The sequence below is a fragment of the Salmo salar genome, chromosome ssa26 (genome assembly GCF_905237065.1).
Source record: "Salmo salar chromosome ssa26, Ssal_v3.1, whole genome shotgun sequence".
Classification (NCBI taxonomy): domain Eukaryota; kingdom Metazoa; phylum Chordata; class Actinopteri; order Salmoniformes; family Salmonidae; genus Salmo; species Salmo salar.
Genome location: NC_059467.1, coordinates 46,876,502 through 46,901,131, shown reverse-complemented (window position 1 = coordinate 46,901,131; position 24,630 = coordinate 46,876,502). Strand labels below are relative to the sequence as shown.

The window sequence follows — 24,630 nt, the reverse complement described above, 5'->3', positions numbered from 1 at the left end:
CCTGGGCTGGCGTGGTTACACGTGGTCTGAGGTTGTGAGGCCAGTTGGACATATTGCTAAATTCTCTAAAACAACGTTGGAAGCGGCTTATGGTAGAGAAATGAACATTCAATTCTCTGGCAATAGCTCTGGTGGACATTCCTTCAGTCAGCATGCCAATTGTACACTCCCTCAAAACTTAAGACGTGTCATTGTGTTGTGTGATAAAACTGCACATTTTAGAGTGGCCTTTTATTGTCCCCTTGCACAAGGTGCACCTGTGTAATTACCATGCTCTTTAATCATCTTCTTGATATGCTACACATGTCAGGTGAATGGTGAATGGAATATTTTGGCAAAGGAGAAATGCTCACTAACAGGGATGTAAACAAATTTGTGCACAACAATTTGAGAGAAATAAGCTTTTTGTTCGTATGGAAAATTTCTGGGATCTTATATTTCAGCTCATGAAACACTTTACATGCTGCTTTTATATTGTTGTTAGTATAGTTGTCATACATCTAGTTAGCCTGTTTCTCAGCGGCGCCGGCGGCAGCCCTACCTCTTCCTCCTCACCTAATTGGCTATTAAGTTTGTTTTAAAGTTAGGTGAATCAGGTCGGACTCGGATGGAGAATGAGTGCGTTGTTCAAGCTCGTGCCAAATTACCGAAGATAACCACATCAGCAAAGCTACCCCCTTGCTAGAAGGTCTTATGCAGCAGCAGGACTAGACAGAGACCTCACTGCCCGGCCTGACAATGACAGTGGCCTTGCACCTCCTCTTCTTCCTTCCCCCCGAGAATAGTGACAGTTCCTCTAGTGAGATGCCCCCCCCCCCCTTCTCCTCCTCACTGCTGTCGACTGCCAGAGACCCAGTGGCGCTCATGAGAGCGACCCCCCTTCTGTGGACACTTGTAAATCTACGAATGATGAGACGGATAGCCCCGACAGCGTGGAGTCTGAGCTCCAATGTGTAATATAATAGGCTACCAGATAAATACTATACATAGCTATAGATAGTCTGGTAGGCTAGACTACAATGCCTGCATAAACAATCCATACTAAACTATTGTTTTGATGGTGGACTGGTTGTATTATTTGTAGTGGGGTGTATTCATGGATGCCAAGGGAAGCCAGGCTTCCCCAAAAAAATGACAACAAAAAAACCCATACAAAATAATTGATCTTTTGTCTCTCTGTGTTTCATAAAGCAGCCGATCAAATGAATCAGCGCCCCTCTGTCTCAGTATGTGTAGCGTATCTATCTGATGCTGTCTGGTCAACAAGAGTATGACATTGTTGCCAACCATAGCATTGAATGGTATGGGTGGCCAATCAGCGTTGCTCTAAACTGAGTGAGTTCAGCTGTGAATGGTCCTGGCGCACCAAAAAAAAAGTGTCAAGGGAAGCCAGTCTGGATTTGGCTTCAGACCAATCACATCACATCCGAAGCTAAACTCATTGACAGTAAAAAAACGTACATTGTTGCATCTCGTTGTGTCGTTGTCTTCTGGTGGCTGGTCCGAAAATGTAGAAAACATGACCTTGATTGACCATGCTGTAGGACATGGAACTGTTTGTTCGATCCAATATGTTTTGTGGACTTCACAGATCAAATGTTGCTCCCTGGTTTTGTAATGAAACAAATGTGTGGTTGAATTTATTCTGCCACTGTCTTCTTATCGTCTCGGCCTTAGGCCTATATATCACGGTGGCAAAGGCATATGAACGAACAGGTTACAGAACAAACAATGCAATAGCCTCGTAATTGTTATGTAATTCTACTGTGTTACTTTACATTTTTGCTTTATTTTCTTAACTCTATTTCTTGGACTGCACTGTTGGTTGCACTGTTGGTTGTCCTGTGTGGCTCAGTTGGTAGAGCATGGTGTTTGCAATGCCAGGGTTGTGGGTTTGATTCCCATTGGGGATAGGTATGGAGGAAAAAATGTATGCATTCACTACTGTAAATCGCTCTGGATAAGAGCGTCTGCTAAATGACTAAAATGTGTAAATGTTGGTTAAGGGCTTGTAAGTAAACATTTCATGGTAAGATCTACACCTGTTGTATTTGGGCACATGTGACAAATAAAATTTGGTTTGAATTATCACAACACATAGGTTGTAATATGGCATTTGTTCCTGGCTTGGCTTCTCCTGTGATTTCCCCCACACACAACTACTGATTATTCGGCATTAAGAGACTGGCACAAACTTTTTATCCAAGCTGAAAGAGAGAGAGAGAGAGAGAGAGAGAGAGAGAGAGAGAGAGAGAGAGAGAGAGAGAGAGAGAGAGAGAGAGAGAGAGAGAGAGAGAGAGAGAGAGGACTGCTACGGTAGGCTATAGGCCTACAGGACATGTATATTCTAAATAAATCTATTGGTTACAGATTATTATAAACTGGGTGGTTCCAGCCCTGAATGCTGATTGGCTGACAGCCGTGGTATATCAGACCATATACCACCGTAGGCCTATAGCTTCGTGAAATATAAACGTTAGGATTAACATGAGAAAATGACAACCCAATAAAAAGAAACATTAAAACAAAGCTACAGGCTACTACAAGAACTAGCACCACGTAACCTGATAGGCATTTACATTACATTTACGTCATTTAGCAGACACTCTTATCCAGAGCGACTTACAGTAGTGAATGCATACATTTCATACATTTTTTTCTCCGTACCGGTCCCCCGTGGGAAACGAACCCACAACCCTGGCTTTGCAAACACCATGCTCTTCCAACTGAGCCACACGGGATCAGTTCATTGATAGGCAACCGCCTAGACATTGCAGTTTCAGAACCATGGACAGCCATCAGTAGTATATACTGTGTGAGTGGCTGATGCATAAGATTATTTTGGTTAGGTGGGGGGGCAAACTCAGACTTTGCGGGATTCTGGAGAAACGCCGCTATGCCAGTGGTGTAAGAACATGGTTAGTAAATGAGTTTCTCTTTATCTGACACATTAAAGGAAAGGGAATTCTAGCAATAGCCTAATTAGCAATACAGAATTAAAAAGCAGTTGTCATTTGAAATGAAACTGTCCTCATCTGTTCTTAGTAACCAAAAACAGCAACAGTACTAGAGCCTTAAGCCTAGAGCCATCCATCTATAGTGAGTGGTGAATCTGTCCATGTGTCACTATGCAAAACACCCCTCTATCTCTCTGCTGCACAACAATGACCAAATTTACAGCTTCCACACAGGGATCAATAGTGATTTGATTGGTGCCTCATTCAACTTGAAGGTCAGAGCAGAAGATCACGGGTCCATCCCAAATGGCACCATATTCCCTATATAGTGCACTGCTTTAGACCAGGGTCAGTAGGACTCTGGCACCCTATTCCCTATAAAGTACACTACTTTAGACCTGGGTCAGTAGGACTCTGGCACCCTATTCCCTATATAGTGCACTGCTTTAGACCTGGGTCAGTAGGACTCTGGCACCCTATTCCCTATATAGTGCACTACTTTAGACCTGGGTCAGTAGGACTCTGGCACCCTATTCCCTAAATAGTGCACTGCTTTAGACCTGGGTCAGTAGGACTCTGGCACCCTATTCCCTACATAGTGCCCTACTTTCGATCAGCTTTGGTCTATAGTAGTGCACTATATTGGTAATATAGGGAGCCTTTTGGGAATGAAACCCACCTCATTTTAGACCATAACGGCCTCCTGTCAGACCTCATCAACATGAAAAACCCTCCTATTGCTTTGTACATTCACTTTCTCACAGCAACTTGTGAATAAAGTGAAAGTTCTCGAATCGCGTCCCAGAGAGACAGTGATAATTCAAGGGGATTCAACTCCAACGGGTTTCTAGGCTACTGTAAAATACTTTAACACTGTAACATATTTGATGTGTTTTATGGTTTTTCATAGGACTGTTGGGAGATAATTCCCCCGTTGTGGGCTAAAGGAGATCCAAATAATCCAACAACTCATCAACAATACCTCTCAGCTGGAGGTGTGATGATATAACGTGGTCTTCTTTAGATATAAGCACTTCCTGTCTCATTGTTATGTGGCAACATGCTAATAACGTGGTAATTCTAATCAAATGCAGAAATTACCCCTTAAAAAATGCACTCGAATAGAAGCAGATAGGCTACAAAACACAATTCAACCTCAAGGAAGCATACACACAAACACAATACTTTTCAGCATCAATATCTTTGAGGTACCAATCACATCATAGGCTACTCTATCACACCGCAACTAATTAACAAGCATAATCAGACCTTGCAACAACACTTGAGACATAGCAATTATCTCAGCAGCACTTGAGACGTGACACTTACCAAAGACGAGCAATTAATGGACATTAAAACAGATTGTGGAGAACTTTGCTGAACTCAATGGCATCAGAAAAATCCCGGAGAGAGAGCAGCCTACCTTTTCTGTGTTCTGTGATCTCTTCCTTTCCAGTGACAGTCTTTAGCTGTGTAGCCTATCGTTCAACAGTGTCGTAAGCACCTGGTAAATAACAATAATATTTTTCCTGTGACGAAAGTCGATTCAATAGTGGATAAATTGTCGCGTAAGGTTGTACAGTCAAGCCCCTAAAAGCTTCATGTATCTTGGCTCCTCACTTCTGTCGCGCAACGCCTCTATCCTCACTGCAACCGGCGCTGGAGCGCGGAGCGTTTAAATACCCGTGACGTCAGGAGGGCTCTCCGGTTCCAGGGTCAGTTCACACTGAAGGCTGTCTATTCACAAAGGGATTTCTATTCACAATAAAACTGTTCAAACACTTTGGATATAAATAGCTGCTTCTCGTCAGTTTGAAAATAGATGCTGTGTTTGTTTTTTTCTTCCAATTTTTAATTGCTATTTAAATTAACTTCCTGAATTGACTGACTTTCTATTCGAATTGACCAGCCCTGCATGGACATGTGCCCATTCATAAATATATATTTAAATCTTTTTTTTTTTATTTTACGTTTATTTAACTAGAAAAGTCAGTTAAGAACCAATTCTTATTTACAATGACGGTTTACCAAAAGGCAAAGACCTCCTGCGGGGACAGGGGCCTGGGATTAAAATAAATAAATAAAAACAATATAAATATAGGACAAAACACACATCACAACAAGAAAGACAACACAACACTTCATAAAGAGATACCTAAAACGGGGACGGGGCCTGGGATTAAAAATTTAAAATAAATTAAATAATATCACGCAATATATCGATAATAATTAATTATAACATCAAAAGATCACATTGGTTTGGATATGATCATTATACAGTTTGATTAACTCACATCTAAAAAAAAAAAAAATTGCATAGAACATTAACATCGGTGGAGAAACAAACTTTTGCATATTGTCACAATTAATCAGTTGAGAGCTCAATCATCAGTGCAATTCGCTTTGGCTTTAAATAGACTTAGATTTAGAATGACTTTATTTTCCAAAGGGAATTTAATTTCTGGTGTCGGGGCAGGGATATACAAGCACATCTACCATTAGTCTCATGACAGCGCACTGCATCCAACAAATGTTTAAACTGGACATGTTAACATATTGTTTTCCGCTTTTCTAAACACACTGGAATTTAACATTTCTAAGAAAAAAATGTACGTGTGTGTGTGTGTGTGTGTGTGTGTGAGTGTGTGTGAGTACGGAATTGATGACGTCACCTCGACGAGCCCGCCGCGGTTGCGCAGTTTGCTTCCTGGACTTGAATGTATTTACAACTTCGGAATCGGTTCCCGCTTGTCTTGTCAACAGCAGCTAATCTTTCAAAAACAATCGTCCCAAAAGCGTTTTCTATGAAGCGGGGTGACAATGATTAAGACCGAGAAGGTGTTGCATTTGAAGAGTTCCCGAGGACGGAAGGTCCGCGTGGTTCGGGAACATTATTTGAGAGAACATGTTCCCTGCTACAGCTCTCTCTGTCAGGCACAATGCGCCAACGGTAAAGTCAGGTTTTACTAAATAAAATACTCTATAAGTCTTCCTTTTGATGTCCTCAAATTTTAGGGAAACGTAAATGTAACATGCTAACTAGCTAAATTACAACAAGGCATAAGGTAAACTATGATGTTTCTCTTTTGTATCACACAGTCACGTGATGATTGTTGTTAGTTGTTACACGGTAACAACACCTGTCACCCTTTTAACACCCTGTTCCCGAGTACAATAGCAAGAACATAATGATGATGTTCATCACAGTAAAGGTAGATAAGACGACTTAGACTCCTGTGTATAAATTCATATAGCTAAGAATAGACGTGGATGTTGTTGACACAGTGCTGCTGTGTTTGCAGTGATCTCCATCAGGACATGGTAGAGTCTGAATCTGTTCATACCTACAGAGACAGAGAGCACCCGCTCAAACACCTTCATCATACACTATCCCTCTTCTAGATTGATTAGTTGACAGATTGACCCTCTCTCTCTCTCTCTCTCTCTCTCTCTCTCTCTCTCTCTCTCTCTCTCTCTCTCTCTCTCTCTCTCTCTCTCTCTCTCTCCCTCCCTCCCTGTTCTGTCCCATCAGAAGGCAAGGTGCTGTCTGGAGAGGTAACTCACTATGTGATGCCTGATGCAGGCGTGGCGAGAGACTTTATGGAGATTCTGGAGTTTAGAGAGATCCAGGGGATAGTGTTCACACAGACTGCCTGCCAGGCTGTCCAACACAGCAGAGGACGCAGGTACAGGAGCTACACGCCTACACCCTACACCCCTCCAAGGAGATAATTACTGTAACACCGGTTGAGTAGCTAAGCCTATACCACTCCAATGAGATAATTACTGTAACACAGGTTGAGTAGCTAGGCCTTCACCCCTCCAATGAGATAATTACTGTAACACAGGTTGAGTAGCTAGGCCTATACCCCTCCAATGAGATAATTACTGTAACACAGGTTGAGTAGCTAGGCCTTCACCCCTCCAATGAGATAATTACTGTAACACAGGTTGAGTAGCTAGGCCTTCACCCCTCCAATGAGATAATTACTGTAACACAGGTTGAGTAGCTAGGCCTATACCCCTCCAATGAGATAATTACTGTAACACAGGTTGAGTAGCTAGGCCTACACCCCTCCAATGAGATAATTACTGTAACACAGGTTGAGTAGCTAAGCCTACACCCCTCCAATGAGATAATTACTGTAACACAGGTTGAGTAGCTAAGCCTACACCACTCCAATGAGATAATTACTGTAACACAGGTTGAGTAGCTAGGCCTACACCCCTCCAATGAGATAATTACTGTAACACAGGTTGAGTAGCTAGGCCTATACCACTCCAATGAGATAATTACTGTAACACAGGTTGAGTAGCTAGGCCTACACCCCTCCAATGAGATAATTACTGTAACACAGGTTGAGTAGCTAGGCCTATACCACTCCAATGAGATAATTACTGTAACACAGGTTGAGTAGCTAAGCCTATACCACTCCAATGAGATAATTACTGTAACACAGGTTGAGTAGCTAGGGCTATACCACTCCAATGAGATAATTACTGTAACACAGGTTGAGTAGCTAGGCCTACACCCCTCCAATGAGATAATTACTGTAACACAGGTTGAGTAGCTAGGCCTATACCACTCCAATGAGATAATTACTGTAACACAGGTTGAGTAGCTAAGTCTACACCCCTCCAATGAGATAATTACTGTAACACAGGTTGAGTAGCTAGGCCTATACCACTCCAATGAGATAATTACTGTAACACAGGTTGAGTAGCTAAGCCTACACCCCTCCAATGAGATAATTACTGTAACACAGGTTGAGTAGCTAAGCCTATACCACTCCAATGAGATAATTACTGTAACACAGGTTGAGTAGCTAAGCCTACACCCCTCCAATGAGATAATTACTGTAACACAGGTTGAGTAGCTAGGCCTACACCCCTCCAAGGAGATAATTACTGTAACACAGGTTGAGTAGCTAGGCCTACACCCCTCCAATGAGATAATTACTGTAACACAGGTTGAGTAGCTAGGCCTATACCACTCCAATGAGATAATTACTGTAACACAGGTTGAGTAGCTAAGCCTACACCCCTCCAATGAGATAATTACTGTAACACAGGTTGAGTAGCTAGGCCTATACCACTCCAATGACGCAGCCCATCTATCATATAGGGCAGACAGTAGTTATGAGACATCTACCATTGGTGTGAGGGCAGACAGTAGTAATGAGACATCTACCATTGGTGTTGGGGTAGACAGTAGTAATGAGACATCTACCATTGGTGTGAGGGCAGACAGTAGTAATGAGACATCTACCATTGGTGTTGGGGTAGACAGTAGTAATGAGACATCTACCATTGGTGTTGGGGTAGACAGTAGTAATGAGACATCTACCATTGGTGTGAGGGCAGACAGTAGTAATGAGACATCTACCATTGGTGTGAGGGTAGACAGTACTAATGAGACATCTACCATTGGTGTGAGGGTAGACAGTAGTAATGAGACATCTACCATTGGTGTTGGGGCAGACAGTAGTAATGAGACATCTACCATTGGTGTTGGGGTAGACAGTAGTAATGAGACATCTACCATTGGTGTTGGGGCAGACAGTAGTAATGAGACATCTATCATTGGTGTTGGGGCAGACAGTAGTAATGAGACATCTATCATTGGTGTTGGGGCAGACAGTAGTAATGAGACATCTACCATTGGTGTGAGGGTAGACAGTAGTAATGAGACATCTACCATTGGTGTTGGGGCAGACAGTAGTAATGAGACATCTATCATTGGTGTCAATGACTATGTCATGGGTTCAGAACAGTACACCTCTCCAATGACTATGTCATGGGTACAGAACAGTACACCTCTCCAATGACTATGTCATGGGTACAGAACAGTACACCTCTCCAATGACTATGTCATGGGTACAGAACAGTACACCTCTCCAATGACTATGTCATGGGTACAGAACAGTACATCTCTCCAATGACTATGTCATGGGTACAGAACAGTACACCTCTCCAATGACAATGTAATGGGTACAGAACAGTACACCTCTCCAATGACTATGTCATGGGTACAGAACAGTACACCTCTCCAATGACTATGTCATGGGTACAGAACAGTACATCTCTCCAATGACTATGTCATGGGTACAGAACAGTACACCTCTCCAATGACTATGTCATGAGTACAGAACAGTACATCTCTCCAATGACTATGTCATGGGTACAGAACAGTACACCTCTCCAATGACTATGTCATGGGTACAGAACAGTACACCTCTCCAATGACTATGTCATGGGTACAGAACAGTACATCTCTCCAATGACTATGTCATGGGTACAGAACAGTACATCTCTCCAATGACTATGTCATGGGTACAGAACAGTACACCTCTCCAATGACTATGTCATGGGTACAGAACAGTACACCTCTCCAATGACAATGTAATGGGTACAGAACAGTACACCTCTCCAATGACTATGTCATGGGTACAGAACAGTACACCTCTCCAATGACTATGTACATGGGTACAGAACAGTACATCTCTCCAATGACTATGTCATGGGTACAGAACAGTACACCTCTCCAATGACTATGTCATGGGTACAGAACAGTACATCTCTCCAATGACTATGTCATGGGTACAGAACAGTACACCTCTCCAATGACTATGTCATGGGTACAGAACAGTACACCTCTCCAATGACTATGTCATGGGTACAGAACAGTACATCTCTCCAATGACTATGTCATGGGTACAGAACAGTACATCTCTCCAATGACTATGTCATGGGTACAGAACAGTACATCTCTCCAATGACTATGTCATGGGTACAGAACAGTACATCTCTCCAATGACTATGTCATGGGTACAGAACAGTACATCTCTCCAATGACTATGTCATGGGTACAGAACAGTTTTGTCCTAACAAGCAAAAGAGCAGTAACTGCTCATAGAGGGAAACTGAGAAAAATGACTTCCAAGGTTTTTTTTATTGTCCAGCCAAATGAATTGTAGGCAGATCATTGGAGATGTGTTTATCTGTTGTCTTACTATGAGGTAACTTTTTATTCATATTCATATTTATTCAAGTAATTATCACTTATGAAATTGTAACCCCTGCCATGACCCTAGACGGCAGTTACTGCCTTCTTGCTGGGTACACCCACTGGAATACGATTCCACAACGAATAGTTTGATACTTTTATCAGCAAAGAACAATAAATAATAGCAAGGTAAACCGTAGACACTGCAGCCCAAAGCTCAGTGACACCAAGGTAAACCGTAGACACTGCAGCCCAAAGCTCAGTGACACCAAGGTAAACCGTAAACACTGCAGCCCAAAGCTCAGTGACACCAAGGTAAACCGTAGACACTGCAGCCCAAAGCTCAGTGACACCAAGGTAAACCGTAAACACTGCAGCCCAAAGCTCAGTGACACCAAGGTAAAAGGCAGTAACTGACGTGAGTGATGCCAGTTGCTGACGTGAGTGATGCCAGTCGCTGACGTGAGTGATGCCAGTCGCTGACGTGAGTGATGCCAGTCGCTGACGTGAGTGATGCCCGTTACTGACGTGAGTGATGCCAGTTGCTGACGTGAGTGATGCCAGTTGCTGATGTGAGTGATGCCAGTTGCTGACGTGAGTGATGCCCGTTACTGACGTGAGTGATGCCAGTTACTGCCTTTTTCCTTGGTTCCAATGTAACTTTTTGCATTTACTGCAGACATGAACCCCCATTTTCTCCATAACACAACACAATGGAGGTAGGATATTTGTCCACATGATAAAGCAGGTATTTCATGTATAAAAAACTTATCATAACTCATTTTTGACCAAATGTGCAGTTACTGCACTTTTGCTTGGTAAGGCAGAGTAGACCTACACATTATGACATATCTAACATAGTGGAGGACACAGGTGTATTAAACCTATATCTTATGATATACAGTAGAAGTCAGAAGTTTACATAGGCTTAGGTTGGAGTCATTCAAACTCGTTTTTCAACCACTCCACAAATTTCTTGTTAACAAACTATAGGACATCTACTTTGTGCATGACACAAGTAATTTTTCCAACAATTGTTTACAGACAGATTATTTCACTTATAATTCACTGTATCACAATTCCAGTGGGTCAGAAGTTTACATACACTAAGTTGACTGTGCCTTTAAACAGCTTGGAAAATTCCAGAAAACGATGTAATGCCTTTAGAAGCTTCTGATAGGCTAATTGACTTCATTTGAGTCAATTGGAGGTGTACCTGTGGATGTATTTCAAGGCCGACCTTCAAACTCAGTGACTCTTTGCTTGACATCATGTGAAAATCAAAAGAAATCAGCCAAGACCTCATAAAAAAATTTTTTGACCTCCACAAGTCTGGTTCATCTTTGGGAGCAATTTCCAAACGCCTGAAGATACCACGTTCATCTGTACAAACAATAGCACCCAAGTATAAACACCATGAGACCACGCAGCCGTCATACCGCTCAGGAAGGAGACACGTTCTGTCTCCTAGATATTAACGTACTTTGGTGCGAAAAGTGCAAATCCATCCCAGAACAACAGCAAAGGACCTTGTGAAGATGCTGGAGGAAACAGGTACAAAATAATCTATATCCACAGTAAAACGAGTCCTATATCGACATAACCTGAAAGGGCGCTCAGCAAGGAAGAAGCCACTGCTCCAAAACCGCCATAAAAAAGCCAGACTACGGTTTGCAACTGCACATGGGGACAAAGACCGTACTTTTTAGAGAAATGTCCTCTGGTCTGATGAAACAAAAATATAACTGTTTGGCCATAATTACCATTGTTATGTTTGGAGGAAAAAGGGGGAGGCTTGCAAGCTGAAGAACACCATCCCAACCGTGAAGCACGGGGGTGGCAGCGTCATGTTGTGGGGGTGCTTTGCTGCAGGAGGGACTGGTGCACTTCACAAAATAGATGGCATCATGAGGTTGGAAAATGATGTGGATATATTGAAGCAACATCTCAAGACATCAGTCAGGAAGTTGAAGCTTGGTCGCAAATGGGTCTTCCAAATGGACAATGACCCCAAGCATACTTCCAAAGTTGTGGCAAAATGGCTTAAGGACAACAAAGTCAAGGTATTGGAGTGGCCATCACAAAGCCCTGACCTCAATCCCATAGAAAATGTATGGGCAGAACTGAAAAAGTGTGTGCGAGCAAGGAGGCCTACAAACCTGACTCAGTTACACCAGCTCTGTCAGGAGGAATGGGCCAACATTCACCCAAATTATTGTGGGAAGCTTGTGGAAGGCTACCCGAAATGTTTGACCCGAGTTAAAGAATTTAAAGGCAATGCTACCAAATACTAATTGAGTGTATGTAAACTTCTGACACAATAGAATGTGATAAAAGAAATAAAAGCTGAAATAAATCATTCTCTCTACTATTATTCTGACATTTCACATTCTTAAAATAAAATGGTGATCCTAACTGACCTAAGACTGAATTTTTACTTGGATTAAATGTCAGGAATTGTGAAAAACAAGTTTAAATGTATTTGGGTAAGGTGTATGTAAACTTCTGACTTCAACTGTATCTGTCATAGTGGAGGACACAGGTGTAGTAGAACTAAATGGCCAATGGCACATCCTCAACACCGCCTCAAAGACAGCTCTTTAGTTCTACACACAGCCACGGCCATGCCGAGAACTCTCTGAGGCGATGTGTAGTGTAGGCTCAAGTCCTAGTCGGAGGTGATCGAGTGACACTTAGAGGGCAAATAAGGCAACTTCCTCCATATTACCTTTAATAGAAATTCACCTATCGATGGTGGGTAAAAAACAACCTCATTATAACACAGCTATGCTGATCAAGCTAAACAGGATGTAGCCTGTGGATGAATAATGTAGCCACTACTGGTTATTACACAGCCCTTCTAACAGTATACAGCAACGGTTCTTATACATACACATACATTGGTGTTTGTTCTTGACAAAGTTGATGACTTAGTGTAAATAACAGTCCCAGTAGACTTTCAGCAGCCTCGTGCTGGTCGCCTTTTGTTCTGTTAGCTCCCGTTTTATAAATCTGTTGCATCGTTAACGTGATGAGGCTTCACTTTTCAGAGTCTTCGGTTTTGTGTGTGTGTGTATGCGTACGACCGTGTGTGTGTGTGTTGTGCTGATGTCATGCTGTGTAGTTGGTTAATTGCAGAGCTCTATTCACTACAACACACATGGGACCCCAGGACGAACCGCTGAGTCAGGAAGTCAGGGAGACTCTGTTATATCGACTGACACTATCCTGTTACACACTCTTTCAAGTTGGTAGGAAAGCTTTGTATTGAGTTAGGTTATTACATACTGTAGGCTACAAGGTTATTAGGCTACATACGGTAGACTACAAGGTTATTAGGCTACATACTGTAGACTACAAGGTTATTAGGCTACATACTGTAGGCTACAAGGTTATTAGGCTGCATACTGTAGGCTACAAGGTTATTAGGCTCCATACTGTAGGCTACAAGGTTATTAGGCTACATACTGTAGGCTACAAGGTTATTAGGCTACATACTGTAGGCTACAAGGTTATTAGGCTCCATACTGTAGGCTACAAGGTTATTAGGCTACATACTGTATGCTACAAGGTTACTGTATGCTACAAGGTTATTAGGCTACATACTGTAGGCTACAAGGTTATTAGGCTCCATACTGTAGGCTACAAGGTTATTAGGCTACATACTGTAGGCTACAAGGTTATTAGGCTACATACGGTAGACTACAAGGTTATTAGGCTACATACTGTAGACTACAAGGTTATTAGGCTACATACTGTAGGCTACAAGGTTATTAGGCTGCATACTGTAGGCTACAAGGTTATTAGGCTCCATACTGTAGGCTACAAGGTTATTAGGCTACATACTGTTGGCTACAAGGTTATTAGGCTACATACTGTAGGCTACAAGGTTATTAGGCTACATACTGTAGACTACAAGGTTATTAGGCTACATACTGTAGTCTACAAGGTTATTAGGCTGCATACTGTAGGCTACAAGGTTATTAGGCTGCATACTGTAGGCTACAAGGTTATTAGGCTACATACTGTAGGCTACAAGGTTATTAGGCTACATACTGTAGGCTACAAGGTTATTAGGCTACATACTGTATGCTACAAGGTTATTAAGCTACATACTGTAGGCTACAAGGTTATTAGGCTCCATACTGTAGGCTACAAGGTTATTAGGCTACATACTGTAGGCTACAAGGTTATTAGGCTACAAGGTTATTAGGCTACATACTGTATGCTACAAGGTTATTAAGCTACATACTGTAGGCTACAAGGTTATTAGGCTCCATACTGTAGGCTACAAGGTTATTAGGCTACATACTGTAGGCTACAAGGTTATTTGGCTCCATAGTGTAGGCTACAAGGTTATTAGGCTACATACTGTAGGCTACATGGTTATTAGGCTACATACTGTAGGCTACAAGGTTATTAGGCTACATACTGTAAGCTACAAGGTTATTAGCCTCCATACTGTATGCTACAAGGGTATTAGGCTACATACTGTAGGCTACAAGGTTATTAGGCTACATACTGTAGGCTACAAGGTTATTAGGCTACATACTGTATGTTACAAGGTTATTAGGCTACATACTGTAAGCTACAAGGTTATTAGGCTACATACTGTATGTTACAAGGTTATTAGGCTACATACTGTATGCTACAAGGTTACTGTATGCTACAAGGTTATTAGGCTACATACTGTAGGCTACAAGGTTATTAGGCTCCATACTGTAGGCTACAAGGTTATTAGGCTACATACTGTAGGCTACAAGGTTATTAGGCTACATACTGTAGGCTACAATGTTATTAGGCTACATACTGTAGACTACAAGGTTATTAGGCTACATACTGTAGTCTACAAGGTTATTAGGCTGCATACTGTAGGCTACAAGGTTATTAGGCTGCATACTGTAGGCTACAAGGTTATTATAGGCTCCATACTGTAGGCTACAAGGTTATTAGGCTACATACTGTAGGCTACAAGGTTATTAGGCTACATACTGTATGCTACAAGGTTATTAAGCTACATACTGTAGGCTACAAGGTTATTAGGCTCCATACTGTAGGCTACAAGGTTATTAGGCTACATACTGTAGGCTACAAGGTTATTAGGCTACATACTGTATGCTACAAGGTTATTAAGCTACATACTGTAGGCTACAAGGTTATTAGGCTCCATACTGTAGGCTACAAGGTTATTAGGCTCCATACTGTAGGCTACAAGGTTATTTGGCTCCATAGTGTAGGCTACAAGGTTATTAGGCTACATACTGTAGGCTACATGGTTATTAGGCTACATACTGTAGGCTACATGGTTATTAGGCTACATACTGTAGGCTACAAGGTTATTAGGCTACATACTGTAAGCTACAAGGTTATTAGGCTCCATACTGTATGCTACAAGGGTATTAGGCTACATACTGTAGGCTACAAGGTTATTAGGCTACATACTGTAGGCTACAAGGTTATTAGGCTACATACTGTATGTTACAAGGTTATTAGGCTACATACTGTAAGCTACAAGGTTATTAGGCTACATACTGTATGTTACAAGGTTATTAGGCTACATACTGTATGCTACAAGGTTACTGTATGCTACAAGGTTATTAGGCTACATACTGTAGGCTACAAGGTTATTAGGCTACATACTGTATGTTACAAGGTTATTAGGCTACATACTGTAGGCTACAAGGTTATTAGGCTACATACTGTAAGCTACAAGGTTATTAGGCTCCATACTGTATGCTACAAGGGTATTAGGCTACATACTGTAGGCTACAAGGTTATTAGGCTACATACTGTAGACTACAAGGTTATTAGGCTACATACTGTAGTCTACAAGGTTATTAGGCTGCATACTGTAGGCTACAAGGTTATTAGGCTACATACTGTATGTTACAAGGTTATTAGGCTACATACTGTATGCTACAAGGTTACTGTATGCTACAAGGTTATTAGGCTACATACTGTAAGCTACAAGGTTATTAGGCTCCATACTGTATGCTACAAGGGTATTAGGCTACATACTGTAGGCTACAAGGTTATTAGGCTACATACTGTAGGCTACAAGGTTATTAGGCTACATACTGTATGTTACAAGGTTATTAGGCTACATACTGTAAGCTACAAGGTTATTAGGCTACATACTGTATGTTACAAGGTTATTAGGCTACATACTGTATGCTACAAGGTTACTGTATGCTACAAGGTTATTAGGCTACATACTGTATGCTACAAGGTTATTAGGCTATATACTGTATGTTACAAGGTTATTAGGCTACATACTGTATGCTACAAGGTTATTAGGCTCCATACTGTATGTTACAAGATTATTAGGCTACATACTGTAAGCTACAAGGTTATTAGGGTCCATACTGTAAGCTACAAGGTTATTAGGCTACATACTGTATGTTACAAGGTTATTAGGCTACATACTGTATGCTACAAGGTTACTGTATGCTACAAGGTTATTAGGCTACATACTGTATGCTACAAGGTTATTAGGCTCCATACTGTATGTTACAAGATTATTAGGCTACATACTGTAAGCTACAAGGTTATTAGGGTCCATACTGTATGCTACAAGGTTATTAGGCTACATACTGAATGTTATTAGGCTACATACTGTAGGCTACAAGGTTATTAGGCTACATACTGTATGCTACAAGGTTATTAGGCTCCATACTGGATGCTACAAGGTTATTAGGCTCCATACTGTATGCTACAAGGTTATTAGGCTACATACTGTAAGCTACAAGGTTATTAGGCTACATACTGTATGTTACAAGGTTATTAGGCTACATACTGTATGCTACAAGGTTATTAGGCTACATACTGTATGTTACGAGGTTATTATGCTACATACTGTATGCTACAAGGTTATTAGGCTACAAGGTTATTAGGCTACATACTGTATGTTACAAGGTTATTAGGCTACATACTGTAAGCTACAAGGTTATTAGGCTACATACTGTATGTTACAAGGTTATTAGGCTACATACTGTAAGCTACAAGGTTATTAGGCTACATACTGTATGTTACAAGGTTATTAGGCTACATACTGTATGCTACAAGGTTATTAGGCTACATACTGTATGTTACAAGGTTATTAGGCTACATACTGTATGCAACAAGGTTATTAGGCTACAAGGTTATTAGGCTACATACTGTATGTTACAAGATTATTAGGCTCCATACTGTATGCTACAAGGTTATTAGGCTACATACTGAAGGTTATTAGGCTACATACTGTAGGCTACAAGGTTATTAGGCTACATACTGTATGCTACAAGGTTATTAGGCTCCATACTGTATGTTACAAGGTTATTAGGCTCCATACTGTGTGCTACAAGGTTATTAGGCTACATACTGTAGGCTACAAGGTTATTAAGCTACATACTGTGGGCTACAAGGTTATTAGTCTACAAGGTTATTAGCAGGGGTGGAAAAAGTACCCAATTGTCATACTTGAGTAAAAGTAAAGATACCTTAATAGAAAATGACTCAAGTAAAAGTGAAAGTCACCCAGTAAAATACTACTTGAATAAAAGTCTAAATGTATTTGGTTTTAAATATACTTAAGTATTACAAATACATATAATTGCTAAAATATACTTAATTATCAAAAGTCAAAGTAAAAGTATAAATCATTTTAATTCCTTATATAAAGCAAACCAGACGGCATAATTTTCTTGTGTTTTTAATTTACATATAGCCAGGGGCACGCTCCAACACTCAGACATCATTTACAAACCAAGCATGTGTTTAGTGAGTCCACCAGATCAGAGGCAGTAGTGTGTGAATTAGACAATTTTCCTGTCCTGCTAAGCGTTCAAAATTGAACGAGTACTTTTAGGTGTCAGGGAAAATGTACGGAGTAAAAAGTACATCATTTTCTTTAGGAATGTAATGAAGTAAAAGTTGTCAAAAATATAAATAGTAAAGTACAGATACCCCAAAAAACTACTTAAGTAGTACTTTCAAGTATTTTTACTGAAAGACTTTACACCACTGCTGTAGCTGGTGTCAAATCTAGGACCATACTTCATGAGTTGCCCTGTCGCTATTTCTTGTTATCTTCTCAACTTTGACGTTGTTTATGTAATGTCTACTATTTTAAGGTATTTGTTTTATCACACTTTATATCAGCATAACGATGCACTTTGAGTAGAAATGAATTGTTTCTATCAGGCAGTACAACCGGCTACGCAGCTTGCTGAAGGACCCCCGTCATCACTGTATCCTGTTTGCCAACGAGTTCCAGGAGTATTCCTACTGCCCCAGAGAAAAGGGAGAGCCGCAGGACAAATGGCAGACCAGGTGAGTGGCCTTCCTACACCACCTCCTCCGTCTTCATCCTCCTTCTCCTCCTCCTTCATCCTCCTCTTTCATCCTCTTCAGCCTTCATCCTCCTCCGATTTCTTCCTCCTTCTCCTACTCCTCTGCCTTCATCCCCCTCTGCCTTCATCCTCCTTCTCCTCCGCCTTCATCCTCCTCCTTCATCCTCTTCCGCCTTCATCTTCCTCTTCATCCTCCTCCTCCTCCTCCGACTTCTTCCTCCTTCTCCTACTCCTCTGCCTTCATCCTCCTCCTCCTCTTCCCCCTTCATCATCCTCCTTCATCCTCATCCTCCTTCATCCTCCTCCTCGTCCTCCTCCTGTAAAACCCAATATTAAGCCAGTTAATACAAGTCAAGTTTGTTGCCATTTCTAGGTACATAATACGTACATTGGAATTGTGTGTGTGTGTGTGTGTTTAGACATCACTCTGTGTGTGTGTATGGTAATGCAGGTGTGTCCTGTCTCCCTCCTGTAGGTGTGTGTGTGTGTGTGTGTGTGTGTGTGTGTGTGTGTGTGCGTGCGTGCGTGCGTGCGTGCGTGCGTGCGTGCGTGGGTGTGTGTGTGTGTGTGTTTAGACATCACTCTGTGTATGTGTATGGTAATGCAGGTGTGTCCTGTCTCCCTCCTGTAGGTGTGTGTGTGTGTGTTTAGACATCACTCTGTGTATGTGTATGGTAATACAGGTGTGTCCTGTCTCCCTCCTGTAGGTGTGTGTGTGTTTAGACATCACTCTGTGTATGTGTATGGTAATGCAGGTGTGTCCTGTCTCCCTCCTGTGTGTGTGTGTGTGTGTGTGTGTGTGTGTGTGTGTGTGTGTGTGTGTGTGTGTGTGTGTGTGTGTGTGTGTGTGTGTGTGTGTGTGTGTGTGTGTGTGTGTGTGTGTGTGTGTTTAGACATCACTCTGTGTATGTGTATGGTAATACAGGTGTGTCCTGTCTCCCTCCTGTAGGGTGTGTGTGTGTGTGTGTGTGTGTGTGTGTGTGTGTGTTTAGACATCACTGTGTGTATGTGTATGGTAATACAGGTGTGTCCTGTCTCCCTCCTGTAGGTGTGTGTGTGTGTGTGTGTGTGTGTGTGTGTGTGTGTGTGTGTGTGTGTGTGTGTGTGTGTGTGTGTGTGTGTGTGTTTAGACATCACTGTGTGTATGTGTATGGTAATACAGGTGTGTCCTGTCTCCCTCCTGTAGGTGTGTGTGTGTGTGTGTTTAGACATCACTGTGTGTGTGTGTGGTAATGCCGGTGTGTCCTGTCTCCTTCCTGTAGGTGTGTGTGTGTGTGTGTGTATGTATGGTAATGCAGGTGTGTCCTGTCTCCCTCCTGTAGGTGTGTGTACCATGCTGCGGTGTGGTACCATGACCACCTGGCAGGTCTGAAGCCAGTAGTGATGATCACTGAAGACCAGACCGCTGTGGCAGAGTACAGCAGCCTCAACTGTGGTGTCTATGTCCTCTGTACACAGGTACACTATAGTACACACAGTCTCAACTCTGGTGTCTATGTCCTCTGTACACAGGTACACTATAGTACACACAGTCTCAACTGTGGTGTCTATGTCCTCTGTACACAGGTACACTATAGTACACACAGCCTCATTAGGTTAAAGGTGAACTCAGCAATATGACATTATACACACAGTCCAGACCAGGGTAAAGATGGATTCAGCAATATGATCTCTCCAGGTACCCAAATTCCTGTTCTGTCCCATTGCCCTTCAATGGTGCTAACATGATTAAAGATGAACCCATGGCATACTGAATACTGATCCTCTATAGGTGAATACATGGGTAATGAGAACCCTGCTGTATACTGAACCTCTATAGGTGAATACATAGGTAATGATAACCCTGCTGTATACTCCACTATAGGTGAATACCTGGGTAATAAGAACCCTGCTGAATACTGATCCTCTATAGGTGAATACCTGGGTAATGAGAACCCTGCTGAATACTGATCCTCTATAGGTGAATACCTGGGTAATAAGAACCCTGCTGAATACTGATCCTCTATAGGTGAATACATGGGTAATGAGAACCCTGCTGTATACTGATCCTCTATAGGTGAATACCTGGGTAATAAGAACCCTGCTGAATACTGATCCTCTATAGGTGAATACATGGGTAATGAGAACCCTGCTGTATACTGATCCTCTATAGGTGAATACATGGGTAATGAGAACCCTGCTGTATACTGATCCTCTATAGGTGAATACCTGGGTAATAAGAACCCTGCTGAATACTGATCCTCTATAGGTGAATACCTGGGTAATGAGAACCCTGCTGTATACTGATCCTCTATAGGTGAATACCTGGGTAATGAGAACCCTGCAGTATACTGATCCTCTATAGGTGAATACCTGGGTAATAAGAACCCTGCTGAATACTGATCCTCTATAGGTGAATACCTGGGTAATGAGAACCCTGCTGTATACTGATCCTCTATAGGTGAATACCTGGGTAATGAGAACCCTGCTGTATACTGATCCTCTATAGGTGAATACCTGGGTAATAAGAACCCTGCTGTATACTGATCCTCTATAGGTGAATACCTGGGTAATGAGAACCCTGCTGTATGCTGATCCTCTATAGGTGAATACCTGGGTAATGAGAACCCTGCTGTATGCTGATCCTCTATAGGTGAATACCTGGGTAATAAGAACCCTGCTGAATACTGATCCTCTATAGGTGAATACATAGGTAATGATAACCCTGCTGTATGCTGATCCTCTATAGGTGAATACCTGGGTAATGAGATCCCTGCTGTATACTGATCCTCTATAGGTGAATACATAGGTAATGATAACCCTGCTGTATACTCCTCTATAGGTGAATACATAGGTAATGAGAACCCTGCTGAATACTGATCCTCTATAGGTGAATACCTGGGTAATGATAACCCTGCTGTATACTGATCCTCTATAGGTGAATACATAGGTAATGAGAACCCTGCTGTATGCTGATCCTCTATAGGTGAATACATAGGTAATGAGAACCCTGCTGTATGCTGATCCTCTATAGGTGAATACATGGGTAATGATAACCCTGCTGTATACTCCTCTATAGGTGAATACATAGGTAATGAGATCCCTGCTGTATGCTGATCCTCTATAGGTGAATACATGGGTAATGGAACCTCAGGGAACATCAGTCAAAAGGACCCATACAAGAAGCCGCGTTGGGTTCAGATCAGTTTCATTCAGTTGATATAGTGTTGTCGGTCCTATGTGGCTCCGTTGGTAAGAGTGAGACCCAAGGTTGTGGGTTCAATTCCCCCGCAGGGATCACATAGCCTACACCTACTAAACATAGGATAAAACATCTCCTATATTATCAGCCGGTGTATCGTTACCTTGTGCATGTCTCTTGGTCTTCAGGAGCACAGAACTAGAATGAGTAGAACTGGCCCTGCCCATTCCAGCCAATCAGGGCATAATGAGATTCTGTTTCTATGTTCAGGAGTACCTGCAGACGTTCTGGCCGGAGCTGCAGGCTGCCCTGGAGCTGTACTGCTCCATCGCTCAGTCCCTGCAGGAGAAAGGGAGCGAGGGGACGGAGAGAGAGTACACTGAACACCTGCCTGCCGAGGTCCTGGAGGCTGGCATTAAGTCTGGCCGATACATACAGGTAGGTGGAGGCTGGCATTAAGTCTGGCCGATACATACAGGTAGGTGGAGGCTGGCATTAAGTCTGCCCGATACATACAGGTAGGTAGAGGCTGGCATTAAGTCTGGCCGATACATACAGGCAGGTGGAGGGTGGAGGCTGGCATTAAGCCTGGCCGATACATACAGGTAGACAGGGGGGAGGCTGGCATTAAGTCTGGCCGATACATACAGGTAGGTAGAGGGTGGAGGCTGCCATTAAGTCTGGCTGATACATACAGGTAGCTGGAGGCTGGCATTAAGTCTGGCCGATACATACAGGTAGCTGGAGGCTGGAGGCTGGCATTAAGTCTGGCCGATACATACAGGTAGGTAAAGGGTGGAGGCTGGCATTAAGTCTGGCTGATACATACAGGTAAGTGGAGGGTGGAGGCTGGCATTAAGTCTGGCCGATACATACAGGTAGGTGGAGCGTGGAGGCTGGCATTAAGTCTGGCTGATACATACAGGTAGCTGGAGGCTGGAGGCTGGCATTAAGTCTGGCTGATACATACAGGTAAGTGGAGGGTGGCATTAAGTCTGGCCGATACATACAGGTAGATGGAGGGTGGAGGCTGGCATTAAGTCTGGCCGATACATACAGGTAGATGGAGGGTGGAGGCTGGCATTAAGTCTGGCCGATACATACAGGTAGGTGGAGGGTGGAGGCTGGCATTAAGTCTGGCCGATACATACAGGTAGGTGGAGGCTGGCATTAATCTTACATCTAGACGTTCCGCTAGCGGAACACCTGCTCCAATATCCAATGATAGGCGTGGCGCGAAATACAAACTCCTCGAAAATCCGAAAACTTCAATTTTTCAAACATATGACTATTTTACACCATTTTAAAGACAAGACTCTCCTTTATCTAACCACACTGTCCGATTTCAAAAAGGCTTTACAGCGAAAGCAAAACATTAGATTATGTCAGCAGAGTACCCAGCCAGAAATAATCAGACACCCATTTTTCAAGCTAGCATATAATGTCACAAAAAACAAAACCACAGCTAAATGCAGCACTAACCTTTGATGATCTTCATCAGATGACACTCCTAGGACATTATGTTATACAATACATGCATGTTTTGTTCAATCAAGTTCATATTTATATCAAAAACCAGCTTTTTACATTAGCATGTGACGTTCAGAACTAGCATTCCCACCGAACACTTCCGGTGAATTTACTAAATTACTCACGATAAACGTTCACAAAAAACATAACAATTATTTTAAGAATTATAGATACAGAACTCCTTTATGCAATCGCGGTGTCCGATTTTAAAATAGCTTTTCGGTGAAAGCACATTTTGCAATATTCTGAGTAGATAGCTCGCCATCACGGGCTAGCTATTTTGACACCCACCAAGTTTGGTACTCACCAAACTCAGATTTACTATAAGAAAAATTGGATTACCTTTGCTGTTCTTCGTCAGAATGCACTCCCAGGACTTCTACTTCAATAACAAATGTTGGTTTGGTTCCAAATAATCCATAGTTATATCCAAATAGCGGCGTTTTGTTGTGCGTTCAAGACACTATCCGAAGGGTAACGAAGGGTGACGTGCCCGGCGCGTTTCGTGACAAAAAAATCCTAAATATTCCATTACCGTACTTCGAAGCATGTCAAACGCTGTTTAAAATCAATTTTTATGCGATTTTTCTCATAAAAAAGCGCTAATATTCCGACCGGGAGTCGTTGTTTTCGTTCAAAGACTGAAAATGAAAACATGGAGTCGTCTCGTGCATGCGCGCGCCAGTCTCATTGTTCTCAGATCGACCACTTACCAAATGCACTACTGTTTTTCAGCCATGGCCTGCAAAGTCATCATTCAACGTTCTGGCGCCTTCTGAGAGCCTATGGGAGCGTTAGAAAATGTCACGTTACAGCAGAGATCCCCTGTTTTGGATAGAGATGATCAAGAAGGCCAAGAAATGGTCAGAGAGGGCGCTTCCTGTTTGGAATCTTCTCAGGTTTTGGCCTGCCAAATGAGTTCTGTTATACTCACACAGACACCATTCAAACAGTTTTAGAAACTTTGGAGTGTTTTCTATCCAAAGCTAATAATTATATGCATATTCTAGTTTCTGGGCAGGAGTAATAATCAGATTAAATCGGGTACGTTTTTTATCCGGCCGTGAAAATACTGCCCCCTATCCATAACAAGTTAAGTCTGGCTGATACATACAGGTAGGTGGAGGGTGGAGGGGGCATGTGTGTTTGAACAGCAGTGTGTGTGTGGGTGTTTACGTGTGGATGTGGGTGTTTATAAGTGTGTGTGTTTGTGTGTGTTTTTGGCAGAAGCACAGTGGCCACCAACCTGTTCATTGTAACATCTCTCCTCAGTGGAACATAAGGTCATGAAGACTGTTGGACGTGTGGCTCTTTACTCCAAACTACAACCAGATGTGAAGGTCCTCCTCTTTACTCCAAACTACACTCAGATGTGAAGGTCCTCCTCTTTACTCCAAACTACACCCAGATGTGAAGGTCCTCCTCTTTACTCCAAACTACACTCAGATGTGAAGGTTCTCCTCTTTACTCCAAACTACACTCAGATGTGAAGGTCCTCCTCTTTACTCCAAACTACACTCAGATGTGAAGGTCCTCCTCTTTACTCCAAACTACACCCAGATGTGAAGGTCCTCCTCTTTACTCCAAACTACACCCAGATGTGAAGGTCCTCCTCTTTACTCCAAA

General features: G+C 42.3%; 2 protein-coding genes across 9 annotated transcripts in view; one reads left to right on the top strand and one right to left on the bottom strand.

The window, feature by feature from the left end:
- LOC106593436 (multiple epidermal growth factor-like domains protein 11) overlaps window positions 1-4,622 on the bottom strand; it is a 380,364-nt gene extending 375,742 nt beyond the window's left edge. For both annotated transcript variants that reach the window (XM_045708336.1, XM_045708337.1), the window contains exon 1: window positions 4,381-4,622. The gene's annotated coding sequence lies outside the window, so the exon portion shown is untranslated. The remainder of the gene's footprint in view (window positions 1-4,380) is intronic.
- Window positions 4,623-5,645: 1,023 nt separating this feature from the next.
- The window catches only part of dis3l (DIS3 like exosome 3'-5' exoribonuclease), an 88,476-nt gene continuing 69,491 nt past the window's right edge, over window positions 5,646-24,630 (top strand). For 2 of the 7 annotated variants that reach the window (XM_045708095.1, XM_045708094.1), the window contains exons 1-5: window positions 5,646-5,907; window positions 6,490-6,643; window positions 18,145-18,273; window positions 19,616-19,751; window positions 21,745-21,912. In XM_045708095.1, coding sequence (XP_045564051.1) covers window positions 5,778-5,907; window positions 6,490-6,643; window positions 18,145-18,273; window positions 19,616-19,751; window positions 21,745-21,912 — 717 coding nt within the window. In that variant the 5' untranslated portion in view covers window positions 5,646-5,777. Of the gene's footprint in view, window positions 5,908-6,489; window positions 6,644-18,144; window positions 18,274-19,615; window positions 19,752-19,771; window positions 19,860-21,744; window positions 21,913-22,578; window positions 22,628-24,115; window positions 24,121-24,630 lie in introns of those variants that run through there. The other 5 variants (XM_045708096.1, XM_045708100.1, XM_045708097.1 and 2 more) reach the window with 4 other exon arrangements.